Source organism: Gasterosteus aculeatus, chromosome 5 (genome assembly GCF_964276395.1).
Source record: "Gasterosteus aculeatus chromosome 5, fGasAcu3.hap1.1, whole genome shotgun sequence".
NCBI classification, from domain to species: Eukaryota; Metazoa; Chordata; class Actinopteri; order Perciformes; family Gasterosteidae; genus Gasterosteus; species Gasterosteus aculeatus.
Genome location: NC_135692.1, coordinates 1,933,804 through 1,952,985, shown reverse-complemented (window position 1 = coordinate 1,952,985; position 19,182 = coordinate 1,933,804). Strand labels below are relative to the sequence as shown.

The 19,182-nt window shown below is 52.3% G+C and overlaps 2 protein-coding genes across 6 annotated transcripts in view; one reads left to right on the top strand and one right to left on the bottom strand.

Moving 5' to 3' along the window:
• The first annotated feature begins 516 nt into the window (after nt 1-516).
• Nucleotides 517-13,468, top strand: nherf1a (NHERF family PDZ scaffold protein 1a). 2 transcript variants are annotated; one of them, XM_040176553.2, is made up of 6 exons: nt 517-1,243; nt 9,268-9,438; nt 10,000-10,153; nt 10,244-10,302; nt 12,581-12,685; nt 12,817-13,468. In XM_040176553.2, the coding sequence occupies exons 1-6, from the start codon at nt 773-775 to the stop codon at nt 12,949-12,951; spliced, it is 1,095 nt and encodes a 364-aa protein (XP_040032487.2). In that variant the 5' UTR covers nt 517-772; the 3' UTR covers nt 12,952-13,468. The 2 variants fall into 2 exon arrangements, with proteins under 2 accessions (XP_040032487.2, XP_077959117.1); XM_078102991.1 differs by having other exon boundaries at nt 12,578-12,685.
• A 539-nt stretch (nt 13,469-14,007) lies between these two features.
• caskin2a (CASK interacting protein 2a) overlaps nt 14,008-19,182 on the bottom strand; it is a 31,918-nt gene continuing 26,743 nt past the window's right edge. For 2 of the 4 annotated variants that reach the window (XM_040176552.2, XM_078102990.1), the window contains 7 exons: nt 18,948-19,021; nt 18,673-18,783; nt 18,446-18,547; nt 18,221-18,359; nt 16,203-18,092; nt 15,881-16,121; nt 14,008-15,738 (listed from right to left, as the gene is read on the bottom strand). In XM_040176552.2, the coding sequence (XP_040032486.2) occupies nt 15,642-15,738; nt 15,881-16,121; nt 16,203-18,092; nt 18,221-18,359; nt 18,446-18,547; nt 18,673-18,783; nt 18,948-19,021 (2,654 nt within the window). In that variant the 3' untranslated portion in view covers nt 14,008-15,641. Of the gene's footprint in view, nt 15,739-15,880; nt 18,093-18,220; nt 18,360-18,445; nt 18,548-18,672; nt 18,784-18,947; nt 19,022-19,182 lie in introns of all 4 variants that reach the window. The other 2 variants (XM_078102988.1, XM_078102989.1) reach the window with 1 other exon arrangement.

Sequence of the window (19,182 nt, the reverse complement as noted above, 5' to 3'; positions counted from 1 at the left end):
CACGTGCTATTCACACTGCTTCAAGCTGACTATCACTGACCAAATATGCAGTTTGATGGTTGTTGTAACTTTGCTCAAAAAATGTTTGCTTTGATATCCAAGCCAGTAAACCTTTTAAAAAATCGGAGGCTAAAAATAAGTTCTATATGTATGTATAATCATGATGATATGATTGTTTTGCCAGTGAAAACAACCAAATCAGATTTGGTTATATTTGCAATGTATTATGATTCACTGTATTAAAGGCTTTAGACAGGTCTATGATTATACTAAAAGTAAATTGATTACCATCAAGGGTAATATATATAACATAATATAACTTGATCAACAAGGTGAATTGAAGCCATATAAAGTAGAATTGCAGTCTACGTGGTACACATTTTCCTCTATTTTTGATATATTTTTTTATCGGATATTGCAGCTGTTAAAACACCCCTCGGCAATGATTGAATCGTGCACTGAAGTTCAACGTTTTAAAAGTTGTGACACGGTCCTGAAATGGCTCTTATTTTGAAAAGCCGGTGACGCGCGCTAATCTCATTGCGTGGTTTAACGCGCGCGCGAGACCGCGTCGGATTGGCGCTGGAAAAACCCGATTGCGACACCGCGGTTCAAAGGGGAGGCTCCGCGCAGCGGAAAGTTCACCGACGGCCCGTCCCGCGGAAGTGCAGCTCGAGCGAAGTTTGCCGCAGCAGGTGTCCGCTCTTCTGCGACTCGAACGCGGTTTCGGAGAAGTGCGGCGAAAGTTTCCGCCCGCGAGAGAAGCGACGAGATGTCGAACCTGCGCCCCAAACTGTGCGTGCTGGAGAAGGGAGCCGGCGGCTACGGGTTCCACCTGCACGGGGAGAAGGGCAAGACCGGCCAGTTCATCCGGCTCGTGGAGGCGGACACTCCCGCCTCCGAGGCCGGACTCCTCGCGGGCGACCGCCTGGCCTTCGTGAACGGGGAGAGCGTGGAGGGCGAGAGCCACCAGCAGGTGGTCGCCCGGATACGGGCCACCGCCGGCCCGCTGGAGCTCGTCGTCGTCGACGTCGCGACGGCCGAACTCCTGGAGAAACTCGACCTGCGGTGCCGGAGGGAGTTCGTCACCGAGGGGATCCCGCTGCCCGGACGGGACGGCGACTCCGACCGCGTGGACGCGCAGAGCAACGGGACGTCCGCGGAGCCGCCGGCCGCCCCGAGTGAGAACGGGGACGCCGCCTCGGAGCGGTCCGAGCGGCTGAGCGTCAGCTCCAGCGCCAAGGTACCGAGCGCCCGCGGCCATCGCGTGACGGTAGAATCACATGAAACCCGCATCCGTCGACCGCGTTGACCTCGTCTTTAACCCGACACGATCTAATATCACTTCTCTCATCGATTGAGAGATTCTACAAATGAAACGGATCCTCGGCCTTTGGATCAGTGTTGCCAAACAAAGTCCACCGACTTGTTGCGTAATGATTCTAATCCACTATCAGTTCGTAGGCTTTTAAAACCGTTTGTATCGATGAGAAAACTAAACTAATAGTTTTAAACCAATTCAACGAGTAAGGCCCTTTATAGATGACGGTCCTCTATGCCATTAATGCCAAAAAACAATTTATTAGAGTATTAGAAATGATGAATTTGCAGTGTAATAAATAATGGATGCCATGGTGACGGCGTTGGCCTCTGACCTTTTAATAAATGTAGATCTCCTCACTACATGTTTACACAAGCCTCCTTCCGTGTGGCTGTAAAGGAGCTCTACTCACACGCGTGTGGCGTGTCATTTACCCCCCTCAGAGAGGTGACACAGCAGTTCTGCTTGTGGTTCGTACCAGACCATCGTCTTCTCTTCTGAGCTCTGTTGATCGCACTCAAACAGCTGGATAGCAGCGATGCAGAAGGTCCTCACGGGGCCTCACGTTATGGTCGTAACACCATCTAGTCGCCCTTCTACCTGCCGGGGCAAAGTCTGGGCCCTGCTTCTCCGCGTGGTGCAGCGCGATAGAACATGTCTCTGTTCTGGGGCTTTTCGTCGGTGTTGAGACGCCATTGGGTTTATTTAGGGCTTCCACAAGTAATCGGACACTAGTTTATGGTGGGATCGGGCTCCCTGCAGTAGGAAGGAGCGCGGATGAGGTCCTAAAGGAGGCGAAGGCCCGCGGCGGGGCGGATCGTAAAACTCGCCCGGCTCCGCGTCAAGGATCAGATCATCATAAAAGAAAAAAAAGGAAGCCAATATAACGTTTAGAAATCCCACATCCCGTTCCCTGCTGCTGATGTTCTGGATTAAAACAAATCTTTTCATTACATTACAGGTCATTTAGCTGACGCTTTTATCCAAAGCAACTTAATTACATCTTTAAACCACGGCTTTATACAAGCAGTTAGGGGTTAGGTGTCTTGCTCAGGGACACTTTGACATGGGGCAGCCGGGACTCAAACCACCAACCTTGCACCTGTGATCATTCTCCTTAAAACAACAGTTTTTCTATTTCTCACCAACGCTTTTTATGAACACGCATACACACACAACTCACATGTAACGCTACAATGTACAGGAATACTCCTTTTCACTGAACAGAGCCTGAACGCCTCACAATGTAGCGGTTAGCGGTTAGCGGTGCTGCTACTGGCCTGTCAGTTAGACACAGATGGGTTATTTAGATTGTAACGTTATCAGATCTGATTGATGCTGATCTCGTACTTTACTATCTATTGGAAGATAAAGATTCACTTTATCTTGATGATGGAAAACGTTTAACTAATAATCTGCCCTTCACATGCGCGCCGAACCCAGAGGGGGGTCCGAGTGGTCGAGTGAGGGTTCTGGTAGGGATTCAGTGTCTTCAGTGTTTCACCTACGCTTACAGGTTGAGCGGATGGACACATTTTCCGTGTGTGTGTGTGTGTGTGTGTGTGCGCGCGTGTGTGTGTGTGTGTGTGTCGGGGTGAAACTCCTGCAGAGAGCAGAATTGTAACTATGCTACCAAGCAGAAACGTTGTGTAAATAAGATAAATACCATACGGCTTCTTGTGTTGTTAGATGGACGAACAAGTTGTGGACCTGTTCTAATAGGAAAGGTAACTTTACATGAAATCTGGTGGCATTTAGAAAATTAAATCTAGTGACTTTTGTGGGGGGGGGGGGAAGGGAAACTCGTCTTTCATGGGTTGCATTGTACCCTGGTTATTGGATCCCTGTTTCTGATTGATGGATCTCTATAGGTTTGACAGGCACGCTGGCCACGTGTGGTTCGTCTCCACTGTACGTTGATTGGCGGTCTCGTGTTTATAAATGTGGACCGTCCCAAACATGGGAACCCAGAGACATTTGTACCAGCTCATATTTAGTCTCCAGTCCCAAAGGAACTGCATCAGGGACTCGAGGCGACCAGCGTCCCGTTGTCCCGTTCACATATGAAACCAACGCTTCAAGGCCAACAATTCAATCCCCATTAATGCTCCACGGATCTCCTAAATCTGGCCCCCCGTTCTGGGGTTGGATCTCTGTCTCATTCTGCGCCCCGCCACTAATCCCGCCCCCCCCCCACCTCCGGTAATGGGCCGGTCCCAGGCTGGCTGCCGCGCTGCGAGCCTCCAGCCACATTCCTCCCTGATGGGCACGTTGGCAGCGGCTGTCGGGTCTTCCACTGGCCTGTGACACCGGGCCTCTCAGTGGGACACACTCCGGTGGGCCGCCAACCCGGAGCAGCCCCCCGCCTACGCCTCAGACAATAGCCCCTTTCACGTGACTACCTGTTGGTGGGACGTGGTATTGCAGTCACCGTTTTGTTTTCTTATTTAAGGAATCGTCGTAGTCAAAGACTTTCATTTAAAATCCCACAAGGATTGTTTTTGATAGGACGCATGACCTGAATAAGGATGTCATCATGTTATGGTAACGTCCTGGCCTCAGCACACCGAGGGCCTCCTCCGGTCGCCATAGAGACCCGGCAGCAGAAAGAGGCTTTGTCCGCCGTGTTTGCATGGGGAGAAAGGCCTGCAGGCCGGGGGGGAAGGAGAGAGGACTCTCACGCCTCGACAAGGAGGCCGCGCTGACCCTGAAATACCTGCGCGGTACACACACACTCATCGCTTCACTCCTGTGTGTGTGTGTGTGTGTGTGTGCGTGTGCGTGCGTGCGTGTGTGCGTGCCACCAGATTAAACCACAGTTCTGCACTTGCAGATGTAAAGCTGTCAAAAGTGTCAACAGAATGAGGTTGATCATAAATAAATATAACATATAAATAAAATGTGTTTTGAAGTGCGATTTATTTTAATGAGGTTTTTTTAAATGCCATTTCACAGCCAAGTCATCGTACTGGAGTTCACCGCGCCCTCACTCCCCGTTGAATACGGCTTTGAACGCGGCGCCCTCGTCTCCCTCCCGTGCGAGCTGAAGTCCTCCTCAGAACCTCCGAGGCGGCTGATCGCTGCAGATTGTTATCGTGTCACTCAGGGAAACCGTGCAGATATTAATATTTAGTTTCTTCCTGTTAGACATAATTATTAGCAGATTACTTTACCGATGAAGATAAACATGTCAGTGTTCCATTATAGACGGACTGTGATGCTTTGAGTCAAGTATCACACAAACGTGTGCATGTTCCAGCTTCTCCAAAGTCAGGCTGGTTCTGCTTTATTGCCTTAGTGTCTCTGTTTGAGGATATGGTTTGATTTTTACACTAAAATAGAATTAATACAAAAGCACCATTCCTCGGTCACAAGCCACTCAGTACCTGGCCGTCAGTTATTAGCATTGATGATGTGCCCCATAGAAACCTACAAGGGTCATTTTATTTCTTTTTATTTAACCGGGTAAAATCAGTTGATGCAATGATGACCTGGCCAAGAGGCAGCATCACAGATACAAGCGTGAGAAACGCGTGAAATCAACATGGTTCAATTAATAAACACTACGTACAAATAGAGGCAGATTAAGTTCTTAGTGAGAACGGAGGAGGGAGACGTGAGCGCAGCCTCACTACGGCTTTTGTTTCAACGCGTTAAGAGGTGATGCCGTTTGTTCAAGCGTCTTTTCTACTCAGTTTCAATCATTTGCAGCGACATTCTTTTTTAGATTCCCCAAATCCAACTGTGCGTGTGATATTTCTAATGAACGGACGTGTCTCATGTTCTTGGTCGTCTTCCGTCTGGGAGGAGGCGCTGCCCGCTGGTTCTTTATCCAAAGCAAAGCCCATGAAAGCGCCGCTGGACGTGATCCCGCTGGGGTCCTCGCCGTTTCCTCAGTGCCAAAGTCTGAACCGCTCGCTTCCCTTCCAGTCATTGTCCTCTCTGCAGTGGGGGAAGAAGCCTTGGGATCGGCCGGGACGTTGGAGCTGTCCAGTGAGCAGCCTGCAGATTCAGCCAGATCCCGTCAGCCTGTCTCTCATCCTGAAAGTCTTCCTGCTGCTCTCCTCAGCCAGCAGCTCCTCATGGGGGGTTCAGCGTGTTCACATAGACCAGGGGGAGGTGTGTGGGAAAGAAAAGGCTCAAATAGTTTCAGGGCCTCTTCTGTGCGCCTGTCGCATTTTAATCCATGAAAGATTACATCAGTTTTTCAATAACTTTTTTACTGCACATGGAGAAAAACACAATGAAGACTGAAAGTAAATAGAACTCGAGCATTCATTGATTTATTCCTTTGCTGTATAGTACAATCGCAACGCCACAAACCCCCCAAAATATCCAAAGTCTTTGCTAAATGTATTTTGCACGAATTGGAAGAAACATTGGAGAAGTGGAAACAATCAGCCAATAAAGCAATCTGCAGTCTGCTGCTCTTCCTGCTCAGTATTGTTCACGCTGACTTCCTGTCTGCGAGGAGACCGGCAGCAGTAGATGTTCAGACAGTCGGTTAATGTGCCACCATGCAGGTCTGCTAAACCTCAACAGGCATCCTGATCAGACGGCCGAACCACAGCAGCTGGGTGCTTCTTAATAACCTCTCACATGTATGATGCATTAATGTCACCAATGCGCCAACAAAACATGTCAATGACGAAACGAGGCTGAGCTTCCTCAGGATTCTGCTCATGTTGTTCATGCACTTCTTTTTTCTCACCAGCACTCATGTTTAATAGAGCGTGAGGGCAAATATTTCCGATTTCTTCACTCCTGATACCGTCTTCATGCACACATTATGTTCATGCATGCACACATTATGTTCATGCATGCACACATTATGTTCATGCATGCACACATTATGTTCATGCATGCACACATTATGTTCATGCATGCACACATTATGTTCATGCATGCACACATTATGTTCATGCATGCACACATTATGTAAGTAAATAAGAGTGTCAGTTCGGGTGGAAACGATGAGGAAACCACTTCCTGCCTCGGTTGCTCTGTTACAGATGTTTGGTTTATGTCTCAGACAGTTTGTAACCATACTGCTAAATTCCGTGGGCAGTTCTGTGTACTTTATTAAGATGTAAAGTAACAACCTTCTCTTTAAATGTTTAGCTTGAAAAATGACCAGATTCTCACCCGGTGAGAGTCCTCAAACTCTTTTAGTAGTAGATGTTTATGGAGTGGTTGTTGCAGCCCTAGTATGAATCTCTCCTTCCACTAGCTAGAGACTGAGAGCTGCACTCTGATTGGCCAGTCTGTGTGAGAGGGGCGGGACTTGGCTTCTCTAGCTCTTGCCCTGGCTGTTGGATAGTAGCTATGTAGCTTGTATGGAGGCCTCTACAGAAGTGGATCAGTCCTCCCACACCTTTAGCGGCGTAGCCATGTGCCCCTGTGGGATCGGGTCCAGGATTCACCATAAAGGTTTCTAATGGCCCACCGCTTAGTGTTTGACCCTGTTCAAAGTCCTGGTTACGTGACACCTGGTCTGATGTTTAACCACAGCCAGCTGTAAAACCTTTGACCTCATGCTCCTCCATATGCTGGCACATGGCCGCCCCTCACGCCTTTAACCTTTGTGCAGACAGTGGTGTGAAATGGGTGGTGGCTCCTGTTGTAGATGACTGCTGCTGAAATACTAATGTCTCTGCTACTCAAGCAGCAAAGCTGGCTGTTTGTTTTCTTATTGTCAGTGAAACATTCTCTAAGTGCTGACAAATCTGGTGTTTGGTTTGGAAAGCTAGCGGCTCGATGTTAGCAACAAATGACGTGCCGTTGTGTTCTGTCAGACGTCCACATGGAGATGTTGTCGCGGCGATCCGCCCCACAGAGGATGTTAGTTTTCATACGCAGTCGAATCAAGTGCGTATTTCTCTGAGCGTGTTGGAGGCCCGGCGGCGGCGGCCCTGAAACCGTTTAGCTGACAATGTGGTTTTCCTGTGCATGTTGTGAAACTGGTTCTCCTCCGTGTTGAATGTGTGGAGGTCGGTGAGCAGGACGCGCGTGTCGCGTGCACACTGGCGTGATGACGTCACGGCTTGAGGCGTTAGAAAGAGGGGGGCTGCGGTCACATGTCAGACATGTCGCTGGTGTTACTGAGCGCGTCAACGCTCCCAGGTGACTCAAAGCCTCTCAGCGATGGGGAGATGTTGCTATTGGCTCAGATTGGTGGCGTCCTGGGCCGGTCCTCCTTTAGGGACACGTGGATCAGGGAATCATTGACTCCATGAGTGAACTCGGGGCGGGTCAAAGATGAACTGTGAGCGATCACAGGGGTCAGAGGTCACCAATGGCACATTAACTGCGAACACAAGATGCCTGTGAGAGGCCGGAGACGAGCTCCCGACCAAATCCCAGGTGGAATGTGGACGGCCTGAGCGTTGTGCTGACTCAGCACGCTGCAGACGCCGATATTGGATCCCTATTTGTGTAGCGGGGGAAGTGTTTAGGGTCAGTGGGTCATTAAAAGTGTCCCCTGTGTGGGAAGAACCCTCCTTAATACTCATTAAAGGTGATCATTTAATCAAGAACCATTAATCCCACAGATGTGCACTGACGTGCGTCAAACGTTACGTCCCTTAAAGTCTGTTTGCTGAGTTGCTGAGTCGGCAGAGGCTTCATGAGCTTTGCCAGATGCTGCGTGGGACTAATTCTTTATCGGCGCCTCGTTGTAAACGTTCCACCGCAGATGAATTAGCGGCTCAGACGAGTGCAGCACGCGCAGCCACGAGGCCTGTAGAGCCGCACCCAGTCCTCCTCCCACCATCTAATCAGTGGCGTGTGTGTGTGTGTGTGTGTGTGTGTGTGTGTGTGTGTGTGTGTGTGTGTGTGTGTGTGTGTGTGTGTGTGTGTGTGTTGACTCCAGGCTTTTATAAAAATCTGTAAGCAAAAACAAATTCCTGAGAGGCAACGTTCCATTTTTCCCCCTTAACCATTTACCATAAATGAACGAAACGTTTCCACAATCGGTTGAAGCACATCTTGCACTTTGGGTGGAGCTCTGAAAGGTAGTGCATGAAGTAAAGGACACTTTGCACCTCACCTGTCCCCTCCTTATCTAATTAATGCATCCAAAGGTCCTCCCAGATCACGCTGACTCACCTCCAGTGCTTCAGCAATCATCAACGCCTCCGCCTCCGCCTCCACCCTCGGACACTCAGTCCGCCCTGAGCTGCTGAGCACAGGAATCATCTACAGGGCTGTGCCTTTACTCCATCTGCACGCCGTGTGTCGGCGACTTCTCATTAGTTACTGAGAACAGAAGTGAAATGTTTGGCTAATTATCCCGACCCATAAGACGCGTTGTCCCATTTTAATGTTTCTGTTCTCATTGTTCAGTATATATGAGGCGCTTTAAAATGACCACGCCTTCCTCCTGGAACAGGAACCCATCAGGCCGCCCTTTGTGGTGAAATACGGAAGTCATGCGTCAGTGCTGAGAGGTCAAAGGTTAAACTCACTGAAGCATGCAAACCGACGGGCTGCTGATTCACTCCGTCATGACCTCATCGAGGTGTTTCTTTTTAGGTCTGACTCATTACCGTCTGTCAACACGTGGCATCATACGTGGGTAGTGGGCGTCGCCGGGAGTTGAAGTAAAACAAATAGAAGATTAAATCTAAGATGAATTGAATTAAAATGGAGGGAAGTGTCCATTAAGTAGCAGGATGCAGGTCCTTGTGGGCCGTGTCTCATTCTGTCCTCCATTACAAACCCTGTAAGCCGAGAATGTTGAGATATAAAAATAAGTTTGACCCACTAATTATCTCTTCATTCTGTTTGGGGCCTCGTGCTTCATAACCTGTTGGGCGGAAAATGCAACACGAGCGTCTTCCTCACTCGTCACAGATTAGTGTGATTACTCCACCCGTACGGTGCTGGAGGTCCCTGACGGAGCCTCTCAGTGAACCTTGTGCCCCCCCCACCCTGGTCCCCCGCAGGAGGAGCGAGGCGGCCCCCGCCCTCGGCTCTGCCACGTGAAGAAGGGAGCCGGCGGCTACGGCTTCAACCTGCACAGCGAGAAGACCAAACCGGGCCAGTTCATCAGAGCCGTGGACCAGGACTCCCCGGCACAGAGAGCCGGCGTGAGGCCGCGGGACAAGCTGGTCCAGGTACGCCCCCCCCCCTCCCCCAAATACTCACACTTGAATAAACAGGAGTTTTTGGGGGGATTTAAGTGTGTGACATATTATAAAACATGTGTTGTTTTGACATTTGTTGCCTCTACACGCAGTCACCCGGTCAGATGGGGGCTTTAAACGGGGAGGTGTGGGACTGCTCGGCATTCAGGGAATCTTTGTGGGGGGGTCACAGGATGGAATGTAGCCGTACCACCTGCTCGACGTTCACACCCACAGTGTGGTTGCAGAGGGGGGGCCCCACCCGGACCCTCCTCCCACAGGAATGCCTCCGTGTCTTATCTGATTAGCTCACCGTGCGCTGCAATACCAGTTACCAGCCGTCTCCGGCACAGGAACCATCGCTCTGCTGCCCCCCCCCCCCCCCCCTCAGGCTCCTCAACGGCTTCTTAATTACAGGTTGTGCTCAGGATCGTGTCATTGGTTCTAAACTGCTGGTTGGTGTCATTCATCCCAGTGAACACTCCGAACACAACACACAGAAGAGTGGGACAGTAAACGTGTGTCCTGTCCGTCCTCGTGTCCCCCCCCCAGGTCAACCGCATGTCTGTGATCGGCATGCAGCACTCGGAGGTGGTCGCGGCCATCAAGGCGGGAGGAGACGAGACCACGCTGCTGCTGGTGGACGCTGAGGCCGAGGACTTCTTCAATAGATGCAACGTGGTGCCCACCGAGGAGCACGTCACCGGTATGGCACACGCACACGCACACGCACGCACGCACGCACACGTTACTCATGGAAGTACATACAGATGAAGTGTCTTCTCTTACCCGGTAGGACCTCTTCCTGAGCCGGCGTCAGAGAGAGCATCACAGGAGGAGGAGCATCAGGAGGAGGTTAGTACACACAGATGGAGTCTGGAGCCCCACTGATCCTCTCTGGATGTTCCTGGTAGCAGATTAGTTCTGCGTTGTGTAGCACTCTGGTCTTCATGTCCCTTCTGTTTGTTATCATCTCACATCAATCCTGCATAATGAGACTGGAATGAAGAAACCTGCAGCTCATTTAGCAGAAGCTTTTATCCAAAGCGACTTCCATTTAGTGCGTTAAACCAAGAGGGTTCAGACCACAATTGGGGAGCTCATGACACCGTTTAGGAGTCAGGACATGAAACGGGGGGCGTTGAGTGTTTGGCTCTCTGTGAGGGAGCAACAAGCAGAGTGAGGGACGTACGTTTGACCGTGTGTCCTCAGCACGGATGAGGAAGGAGAAGCCGTGTGGGTGGATGAGAGAAAGAGGAGGGGGCCCAGGATGAAGCCTTGGGGGACCCCATCAGTTTTACATGGAGGGGGTTGTAGCAGTAAAGTGCTACACGTCCATAACGTCTGGGGTCTGATTTAATGATCCTGACTATAATACTGGATCGTACACTTTCCACGCGATGCAGCTCATGTTCTGGTGCCGTAGTGACGACCACAGCACGGTTTATTTTAATGCTTTTCTTTGATAAATAGGATTTGCTTCAGGCGATCACCTCGATAAGCAGATCAGCTGTTTCCGTAATGGAGTTGAATGAGGCGGCTGTCACACACTGATTTAAGAAAGCGCTCTCTCCGTTTTCTCCAGAGCTGTATAAGGTTCACGCACAGAACCCTGTGGAACGCCGTGACCAACGATAGTAGTCAGAGAGGTTTCATCGTTTACAAACGCAAACCGGGATCGATCCGATAAACAGGCTGAGTGCGGCTCCTTTAATACCAATCAAATGTTCTCGTCTGTGTAACAATCAGCACTCCGGCCCAACGACACAAGGACTTGTCGTGGCGCCGGGGTGCATCGGGTGCGCTGGCAACCGCAAGGTTGGTAGTTTGACTCCCGGCTGCTCGATGTCCCATGTTGAAAGCCGCGGGTTAAAAAGTAGCTTTAGATAAAAGCGTCAGCTAAATGACCTGTGATGGTGTCCAAAGTTTTACTCCAGACAAATGCACCAAAATACCAGCAGTTCCTCAAAACATCTGGCCACCACTGGACGTTAGGAGTGGCAGCCCTCCTCGTCAGAGGACGGCGCTTTAATTAAGCAGCGTGTGACGCAGGGCGAGTTTGACAAAAGTAACACACACACACACACACACACACACACACACACACACGGGACAAGCGTATTGGCCGCTCTGGTGACCTTGTGGCTTCACCGTGGCAACCAGAGCTCATCAGTGTGAGTCTCCGTCCCTCCCCTCTGTGTCCTGGAGGATCATGGGATTGAAGTGGCATTAACTCTGGGCGAGTTTGGGATTAAGAACTTCTGCTCAGAGCCCCACACACACACACACACACACACACACACACACACACACACACACACCGCGCTGTATGGACGACCTCAAGTGTGCGTGTGTTTACCGATTTAACCCACAATTAAAGCAGCAATTTCACACGTGAAGGATGGCGGTTGAGGTCCAACTGTTGGTATAAAACCCTTTGACGCTAAAACCAAATGAATCTGTTCCAATAAGTCGTTTACTTGATGCTGGTTTAATAAATGATAAAAACATCGGCTGTCAGGCTCATTAACAGCGCCGGCCCCCCAGTGAGGGACCCTTCTCAATAGTACTGCTGTCTGTTTGCCTGTGCACTTTTATATCCTTTATAGTCTGTTAACTTAAGTGTACAGCATTCTCCCTTGTTCCAAGTATGGCTAAAGCATTATTAAATTAGTGGTTTTAAATATTGTTAAATCTATTAAGCCCCTTTTTATTGATCGTTCTGCAAATCTCAATGCGGCCCGCAGCGTGTCAGGACCACCGAGTGCCGCCTCCTGCTGGACAAGCGCTGCATCACGGCCATGAACGCCCTCAGCCGCTGAGTCTCTCCCATGTGAGCGTCATCGATTACTGACCCGTCTACATGAGGATCAGCGGCCAAAGAATTCAGAACCGCGTCATTCTAAAGCTTCTTCACTATTTGAAGAATTTTTCTTTCTCGATTATTCAAATGAAATGTTTCAAAAAACAATGTGTAGATCAGTCGAGTGAGTTGAACCATTTCAGAGGAGCTTCTGTGTACGATTTCTTTCCAACGTCGTCGCGACCAGCCGGTGCAGCTTACGCGTCACCTGAGACCAGATGTTCTGTGATTGACTTTTAATATCAACGTTTAATGTTTCCTGCGCGGCAGGCGGCACCAGAGAGGAGGGCCAAAGTGTCGGTGAGCTCGTCGGCGTCCAGCGCCTCCTCCACCGCCTCGCTGCCCGCCGCCACCAGGGAGCCGCCCGCCGCACAGGTACACAACACACACACACACACACACACGTTTAACCTCAGGGGAGGCGGCTCCATTCATGCAGCAAAGTTCAAATCAGAGGCAATTCTTTGACGGTAGAGAAGATAAACGCAGGTGAAATGTGTGTCCAGGCGGCTCCAGCAGACGGGTTGGGTCTCAGCATGTCGCTGGCCGAGGCCAAAGAACGAGCGCGGCAGAAACGAGCGGCCAAGAAGGCGCCGTCCATGGACTGGAGCAAGAGGAACGAACTGTTCGGCAACTTGTAATCATCATCATCATCATCATCAGCAGCACATCGTCCCTCCTGACGCTCCGGGGACTTTTCACCTGACAGTGTTCATTCAGAACATTTTAATCTGGTGTTCTACAGTATTATGATGATTATCTGTTGTGATTTACTTTTGCCACTCGACGTCTTTCCAAACATGAGGAACGAATGTTAATATATATTATGGAGAATGTAGTAGAGAAAATAGTTATGTACAGTTTCAATAATGCTTGGGGGGGAATGTTGTTTGCTGAGTTTAAATTACATTTTTAAATCTAAAGTTTCAATAAATTTCTGATTTAAATTCTTTTTGCCTGCAATCAGCACCTACAATGAAAAGTGAGTGTTCTTGTCTGGTCTGCGTCGTGGGGACAATCACTCCCTCTGCTCTTAATTGTACATATGATTAAATGATTTCACAGCTCCTCGGTGATTATAAAATGATACTTTTACTACGTGAAACTATAAAAGCAATGCATTTATGAGCAGTGACAAATAAACCTTTTGACATACGATTCATTTTGTGTTGTTTACGAATATTCCACAGACCAGTTTTGTTAACACTTATTTTTACGTACCTGTGACTAACTTTTTGACCATTAATACATTTTTTGAAGATATATACTGTTAAAAGGCCAAAGAATACAATTTTTTTTCTTGAGGCACCGTCACATGACCGACGGTCCGATCTGCTCCTCACGTGTCACTGTGACCTTTTGCCGCTTTCATCCGCACGTTACAACTACGGACCAACGCGGCGGCGGCTCGCTCTTCGATGACAACACACTGACTTTCAACATACTATACCGACTTTTGGGAAATAACCCTTGAACTATTTTGGACCTTATTTGGCTGCTGTGAAACGTCAGTGACTTTTGACACGCTGTGTTCGCTGTTCCTTCCTGTGACGGACTTTATATTATAAAGCTTGGTCAGTCCGTTATATTTATAAAGCTTCAGAAACATTCATCACCAAACTAAATGTTGAATTTGGGGGATTGATGTGATGAGTTGGTTGTAGTTCAGTGATCCACGGACAGAACGGATCCACGAGTGCAGCCAGGAGGAGATTTTATTGAGATCTCTCGGCATTTCTGGAAAAACAATTCTCAATTATTTCAAATGTTTACACCACAATCGCTTCCAAACCGTCACCGCTTGTGACGCTGGAAGTAGTATTTCACTACTTATCTTCTCCCCATCTAGAAATATCTGGTTTGAACTGAGAGAAAAGGTGCGCTTCACACTTTTTTATACAATATTTTGATAAAGAAATTCAACGTGTTTTGCAGAGCCTTTAATAATCTCTCATCAGATAAATATCAACACCTAAATATGACAGTTGTGTGACTCGTGACCGCGGTGACATCGTCGTCTGCTTTGGAGTAATTGCAGTAAAGTCTTCAAATCGTAAGCGTCTTAATCTTTAGCTTCACTACTTAAATGAACTATTGGCTCACAGCTCGATGTGGACGTCACAACAAACTTTTCCTCACTAGAAATTGGTCTTTTAATGATTTACAGGATTAAACAGAATTCGATGGAAACGTTGCCGGGAACATTTATACATCAAAATAAAACAATCAAAACGGACTAAAACCGGTTTTGACAACGTTACATGTCAGTATTTCGAGCGCTTACCAGAAGTTCCGCCTGCAGCGCTTTGGGGAGGTGACTTTTACCTGCCCACAGACAGGAAGTGGAGCATCGGCTCCGCGAGCTGACGAGTTCATAATGCATCAGCAGACGAAACTGAAGCTCGAGTACGACGTCGGAGACGTCAGCAGGGAATCAACTTTAATGACTCGGAATAACTGATCTCACAACCCGCTGGAGCCCCGATCCCCCAGCAGTTAAATGACAATCTGTCCTCGACTTACAGACAGCTGCTCCAGCAGTGTTGTAGTTACACGCCTTGTTCAGTAGTACAAAGTGAACAAAGTACCCAGCATGCTCAGCGTTTTAGAACGCTCCTAAAATGCTGTTTGAGTTCAGATATTCAGGAGGCGCTTTGAAAGCGTCTCCTTCTTACGTCCTGTGCTTGAGCCTACAGTGACTCCACGTGGAAGCAGCCGGGCTCCACCCGCTCCACCCGACCCGAACGCCTCCAACCAACAAGCCTCCCTCATTTTGAGCAAAAAAATAACATCAATTCAATACAGGAATCTGCTGCTTTAGAGACAACAAACAGAAAAATAAATACATGAGTGATGCTAATTTACACTGGAGGGGATTGAGACGCTGAACTCAATGTGTTAGAAAACAAACAGACGTATAAATATACTCAGTATAAAGATATGAGGCTACACACGTACACATTATCTACACATAGCGTGAATACAGGGGACCCTCATTACACACACACACACGCACACGCACACGCACACGCGCACGTGCACGCGCGCACACGCACACGCACACGCGCACGCGCACACGCACACGCGCACACGGGCACGCGCACGCGCACACGGGCACGCGCACGCGCACACGCGCACACGCACACACGCACACGCACACGCACACACGCACACGCACACGCACACGCACACGCACACACACGCACGCACACGCACGCACACGCACGCACACGCACGCACACGCACACGCACACACACGCACACACACGCACACGGTGAAGTGCTCCTCAGTCTAAAGTGTCTTCCAGTGGTGAAGCGGCGAGGAGGACGCTCACTCCAACATGGCGTCCAGCTGGTCGGCGAGGTCGTCGAACATGTTGCCGATGTCGTCCAGGATGTTTCCCGCTGCCTTCACCGAGCCGCTGCCGCTGTGGGAGGGGGAGGGGCCGTTAGACGCCGCACACATTACCGCACTACCTCTTTCGTGAGGTCATCAGGGTCCCAACACATAATACAAACATGTCTGGTTGACGTGGTGCGAGTGCGGCGCCCCCCCCCGGTCGCTCTCACCTGTCGGCGCCGCCCCCCTGGGCCAGTTCGCTCTCCACCACCTTGAGAGCCGCCTCCAGCGACGTACTGGTTTGCTCCAGCCTCTTCTGAGCCAGCACCTCCAGACCGGCCACGCCGGCCGGCGACGTCGCCGCCGCCGCCGCCGCTCTCCCCGCCGGGGCCGATGCGCTGTGCAAAGGGGGCGGAGCCTGGGAGCACGGAGCGGCGAACGCGACACTCTGGACCAAAATGAGGTTCAGACCTGAGGGACGACAAGTGAGGGACTCATTCGTTCGTGGATTGACGGATGCGGCGGCTCTGGTTGGTGGGGGGGCGGAGCTACCTGCTGCAGACGCTGGCGCCTTGCCGGACGAGCCGGACGCTTTCTGTGGACTCTCTGGTTTGGCCCTCGCCGGCTGCGGGTTGGCGGCCGCACACGTCTGTGCGTGTATGAGGCCGGCCAGCTGGGGGGAGACTTTGTGAACCTGGATGCTGGTCAGCTGAGGAATGGGGGCGTGTCCCCCGGCTCGCCCGCTGGGAGACGCCTGTTTGAGAGGACTGGACGGCTTGGAGGACACCGGGGGCTTGGGCCCTTTCCCGAGGGAGCCCGCTCTGCGGAACACGTTGCCCGGCCTCTGGGCCGCGTCGCTCGGCGGGGGCGTGTCCTCTGCGCTGGGGGAGGCGGCCTCCTCGGGCGTCAGCGAGTCTTTGGGTTTGTGCCGCCGCTTCACGGTGTCCGACTCCTTCAGGTTGAACTCGGGGAGCTCCAGGCTGCTCGGGGTCTTGACCGCGGGAGGCCGCTGCTTGATGGTGAGGTTGCCGTCTTCGGCGAAGGGGAGGCGGCCCCCGGGGTCGTGCCTCGGGGACGCCGCCGTGGCGCTCTTTGACGTTCCGTCACGGTTCCTGGGGTCGTCTTTCGCTCCCTCTGGGCCTCTTAGTCTGGCAGCTTCTGCTTCCGTCCTCTCGCTGCCGGTCCTCCTGAGGCCCCCCAGGCCCAGAGCGGGGACGGGTTTGTGGTGCTGCAGGACGTGAGGACCGGGACCGGAGACGGGGGTGAAAATGGGCGAGAGCTGCACGTGAGCCGGCGCCATGTCCATCCCGCTGCCCCCCTCTAGCCGGGCCGCCATGCTCCTCACGCTGCCTGCGCCCTCTGGCTCCGCCCCTTGCTCCAGCCGCGCCCCCTCCGCCTCCCCGTTTCCCGGGTGGCGTACCGGGCTGCCGCTCACCGAACTCATCCTTTTGGGCGGAGCCGGGGGCGGGCCTTTGCGTCGGGACCGCGCGGCGAACGAGTGGCTGCGGTTGACGTGCCGCTGGGCCCCCGAGGCGCCCGCGTGGCCGCGTCCCGGCCTGCGCGACAGGGTGGCGTAGGAGGGCACGGCCGCAGAGGGGGCGGGGCCGGAGCCCGCAGCGAGGTCGTCTCCTTCGTCCGGCTCGCCGTCGGACAGAGCGCAGCGCGTCAGGCTCTGCGCGCGCTTCTTGTGTGGGCCGGGCAGGGGCCTGGCGAGGACGCCGCCCGCCCGGCCGTGGAGGTAGGTGAAGGCCTGCTGCGCGGGGGAGGGCAGTGGGGACGGAGAGGGGGCGGAGCAGGCCGGCTGGTGCGGCGCCTGGCGGAGGCGCTGAGGGGACTGGAACGGCTTCACCTTGGCCGGGACGGCCGGGTAGGCGAAGCGAGGCGTGTTGCTCGGGGTCAGCGGCGGCGTCAGGGGGGGGCAGGGGAGCCCGTTGGCGGTGGCGCAGCGGTGCTCCCACATCTCGGGGGGCTGCGGGCGGCTCCGTCCGGGCTCCTCCGCCGCTCCGCTGCCCAGACTCTCCTCCGAGCGGCTGCACATCCCGGCCGAAGGCGCGTGCTGATCCTGGGAGTTCCCAGAGTTCCCCGAGCCGCGTGAGCGCACGCTAATGCTCTCCTGGCTGACTGACATGGCCGCCGCAGAGGCCCCGCCCCTGATGGCGAACGCCTCGGCGGCCCCTCCCCCCGCCCTGCCCATCATGGCGCTCTGAAGCTCGGCGCTCAACTGGCTGTCCTGGAAGGAGAGGAGCGCCCTGGGGGTGCGAGGGGAGGGGCGGCGGTCGTCAGCAGTCATATTGTGTGTTGCCGTGTGCTCGATGGACACGGTTTCCAGGGCGGCGGGGCGGTTCCGTCGGAGAGTCCCGCCTCCAGCCGGGTCGGCCTGGTTACGGGAGCGCTGCAGGTCGCAGAGTCTCTTTATCGCCAACATCAGCTTCTTCTGATGGCCTGAAAGAAAGAGTCACATGGTCACTGACCAGCTGCTTCTGGTGAGTTCCTCACCGCAAAGTACGTCAAAACGTGTCTACAGACACGCACGCACACACACACACACACACACACACACACACACACACCCAGTTTGGTGATGCCGATCTCCTGCAGGTCCTCCCACGTCACGTCCCTGACGATAGTAATGGAGTCGTAGCCGTTTTCACACAACCTCTTCTGGTATTGAGAAAGTCCAATCGCAGCGAGCCACTCGCCCAGGTCCGCCTGAGGGGAACCAACAAACACCACCCTGGGTTAGTGGTACAATTATGACAACAAGCGGTGTGCAAACGTGCGGCGCCGCCCCTCACAGGGGTGAAAGCAGGGAGCCACTCGGGGATGCTCAGCTTGCCGATCTCCATGGAGATCTTCTTCCTGTGGCCTGGTTTGGTCACTCCGATGGCCGTCAGGTCCTGACGGATGAGCGCGACGCGATGAGAAAACAAAATGTGAGTCCAGTAAAAGAAGAGACACAGATTCAACAGAAATAATGGGTCTACATTTGAATAATCAATTCAACACACAGACACACACAGACCTCGGGGGTCATCCTGCTGATGGTGGGCACGTCATATCCTGCATGGATGAAGTTGGATGTGTACTGCTGCAGCTGGAACCCATCCAGCCACTGGTAGATGGCCTCAGCGTCCTGCCAACGCACACGCAGCGCGATTAGTAACGTCCGTGTCTCATACTGCCGCTTGGACAAAAGACAAAGGGGACTAGAAGGCTGAATGAATGCGTGAAGAAGACGCCGGTTCTGGACACGCAGCAGCTCGGGTGGAGACGCGTCGGGTGCTCTCCTTGACTCACCTTGCCCTCCAGAAGCTCCTGCGGCCTCACGAAGCCTTTCTGAGGAGTGCCGTTCACCTGCCGACAAGAACCACCTGGAAAACACACACAGTGACGCACAGTGACGCACAGTGACGCACAGTGACGCACAGTGACGCACAGTGACGCACAGTGACGCACAGTGACGCACGGTGACAACGTGTTGCGGCTGCGTCGCGTGGCAGCTCTCGGGTCACGCTGCTGCTGTGTCATCCAG